The sequence below is a fragment of the Apaloderma vittatum genome, unplaced genomic scaffold, assembly GCF_000703405.1.
Source record: "Apaloderma vittatum isolate BGI_N311 unplaced genomic scaffold, ASM70340v1 scaffold6658, whole genome shotgun sequence".
In the NCBI taxonomy this organism is placed as follows: Eukaryota; Metazoa; Chordata; class Aves; order Trogoniformes; family Trogonidae; genus Apaloderma; species Apaloderma vittatum.
Genome location: NW_009728919.1, coordinates 17,153 through 19,422, shown reverse-complemented (window position 1 = coordinate 19,422; position 2,270 = coordinate 17,153). Strand labels below are relative to the sequence as shown.

The 2,270-nt window shown below is 53.9% G+C and overlaps 1 protein-coding gene across 1 annotated transcript in view; it reads right to left on the bottom strand.

Annotated features, from left to right (window-relative positions):
• Positions 1 to 2,270, bottom strand: part of THRAP3 (thyroid hormone receptor associated protein 3) — a 14,495-nt gene continuing 12,225 nt past the window's right edge. Inside the window, exons 8-11 of the mRNA XM_009874241.1 lie at positions 1,445 to 1,629; positions 629 to 821; positions 333 to 482; positions 1 to 222 (exon numbers count right to left, since the gene is read on the bottom strand). Coding sequence (XP_009872543.1) covers positions 1 to 222; positions 333 to 482; positions 629 to 821; positions 1,445 to 1,629 — 750 coding nt within the window. The remainder of the gene's footprint in view (positions 223 to 332; positions 483 to 628; positions 822 to 1,444; positions 1,630 to 2,270) is intronic.

The following is a 2,270-nucleotide window of genomic DNA, read 5'->3' as shown; positions in this document are numbered from 1 at the left end:
CTACTCGGCCGTCGTCTGCAAGGTGTCCTTCTCCTCTCGGTTCTCCGTCCCGCTTTCGTCGTCTTCGATTTCTCCTTCTTCTCCGCTGAATTTGTCATGAGCCCACTTGGGGCTGGTGCTCGACTTTCGGAACATGAAGCGCCCTCGCCCGCGGGGGAAAGCGCCCCGGCCGCGGCCTCTGTTCACCCACTTGTCCGCGCCCTCGCCCTCCCGGTCGTCGTGCTGCACGTTTTTCACGAGGTGAGACAGACAGCTGGGGCTTTCACCGCTAGGGCACTTAGGATGAGCTAACACGGAGCACACATACGTGTTTCGGTACTTCAGACACGTACCAAGTAGTACTTCTTGCTCTTGGGTGTGTATTCCGGATCCCACTCCTCATCTCGGCTTCGCTTCTGGAAGTCGTTGTTGCCGCCGCTGTTGCTGTTGTTGTTGCCTGAGAAGTTGCCTCTGCCCCATCCTCTCCCTCGTGCTCTGAACTGCTGCAACAGCAAAACACAGAAGAGAAATGTACGGGCTGCAGTGGCAGCGCCCTCCCACCCCCCAGGCGGGCACCCAGGAGATACAAGGGCTGCTTTTTGGCTGCTCTGGGGATTGATACTCGGGGCAGGGCGGGGAGAACACTTACAAAGGTCCCTCTTGCTCTTCCTCTCTCGTTGGGCCCAGGGAACTCTTTAGTCCCGAGCCGGGACTTGTCGAAGCCTGTGGTGCCTTCCTCCCTCTCCTCAGCCTCCTCGGGATATTCTTCCGCTTTGGCTGAATGAGAGGACCGCGAGGAGGATGAGCTGGATCTGGATCTCTCCCGTACCCTTCGGTGTTTCCTGTTCCGGTGAGAGGAAAAGGAGGTGAGGGGCACACCGGCAGGGGCAGCGGCTCAGCAGGGTCAGCGGCTCAGCCGCGACCTGGCTGCTACAGAACCATTTACTCACTGCTCCCCTAGCGACGCTCTGCTCCCCTCGCCCAACCACCAGGAGGAAGAGCCGCAGTAGGAGCTCAGGATCAGCGACGACACACAGATCTAACACAGGTCCCAAGTCTTCTCGAGGAAGAACTTGTCGCTTCTAAGGTGTTTACACCATCTACGTGGAGATGAGCATGCACCCACGGAGTTTCAGTCAGGTGGAAAACTAAGCTAATAGGAAGGATTTAAGCAACACCAAAGCCGAGGCATTTAATCACGGCTGTTCTCTGTAACACAACGGGAGCAAGAAGGAAAAGCGACTCACCCCTCCTCTGACACATGGAGCCTTCTTATTTACCTTTATCAATTACTTAGTGTTTCAGAGAGATAGAACAGTATCGAGAAGACAGGCAGAGGAACAACTCCTGCCATCGGAGCGGTTACGTCACGAGGTGCACAACCGCGTGCACACGGTGTCGGCTCCAACCGTAACAGCAGAAACACGCAAGGCAGAAGGAAAGGGCTGTGAGGTTTCCTACATACTTTTTCTTTGAGCCTTTGTGACTTTTCTCCGTTTTCTCAGTCGATCTTTCCCTTGAGTGACTTGAATCTCTCGAGTCCACCGATTCTCTGGATTTATCGCGTTTAAGATCTCTTTCCTTATGTTTTTTACGGCGTTCAATATCAAGGCGCAGGTCAACAGGGTCGTCCTTATATTTCCCTTCAGCCTACAAAGGCAGGGAAGAGGGGAGAGCTCAGCACCGAGGTTTCGGCACGCTGCTCCAGCACCATTACTCTACTTCTCACTGCTCAGACTTCTGGAGAACAGTGGTTTATCTGACTGCTAGTCAATAACCCATTTTAAGATGTAAATTAATACACTATTAAAACAAGCTTTTACTTGTCAGAAGTCATTTTTCCTACTGCACTGTTAACTTTTATTCTCCTCTTTTAAACAGCATTACAACAAACAGCCTGGCAACAGGGGAGGGAGAAACACGGGAGCTGACACTGTTTGTACACCACAGCCAGGGAGAGCTGAGAACCACTTGGAAATCCGTCCAGCTGAAGGATCAGAACTACGGCACGTCAAAAACGTCCAACAGCCCACAGACGTTTGTTACCAACCGGGCACGCTCGCTGCCCCGCTGACGGGCATCACCGAGCAGGGTGGAAGGAATTTGTACCCCGGGGTCTGGAAGCAGCACTTCAGGAGAAGCAAAAGTTTGCTGCTTGGAAATACCCAGGCAGGGATCACTGATCAGAGGGGTTACAGATGGAGGCTGCTGAAATGCGGCGACCGAGTGGCAAATGCCAACGTCTCGCTGCTCCCGAGCCCCTGGTCCGTCTGTGAGGGAGATCTGCCCCA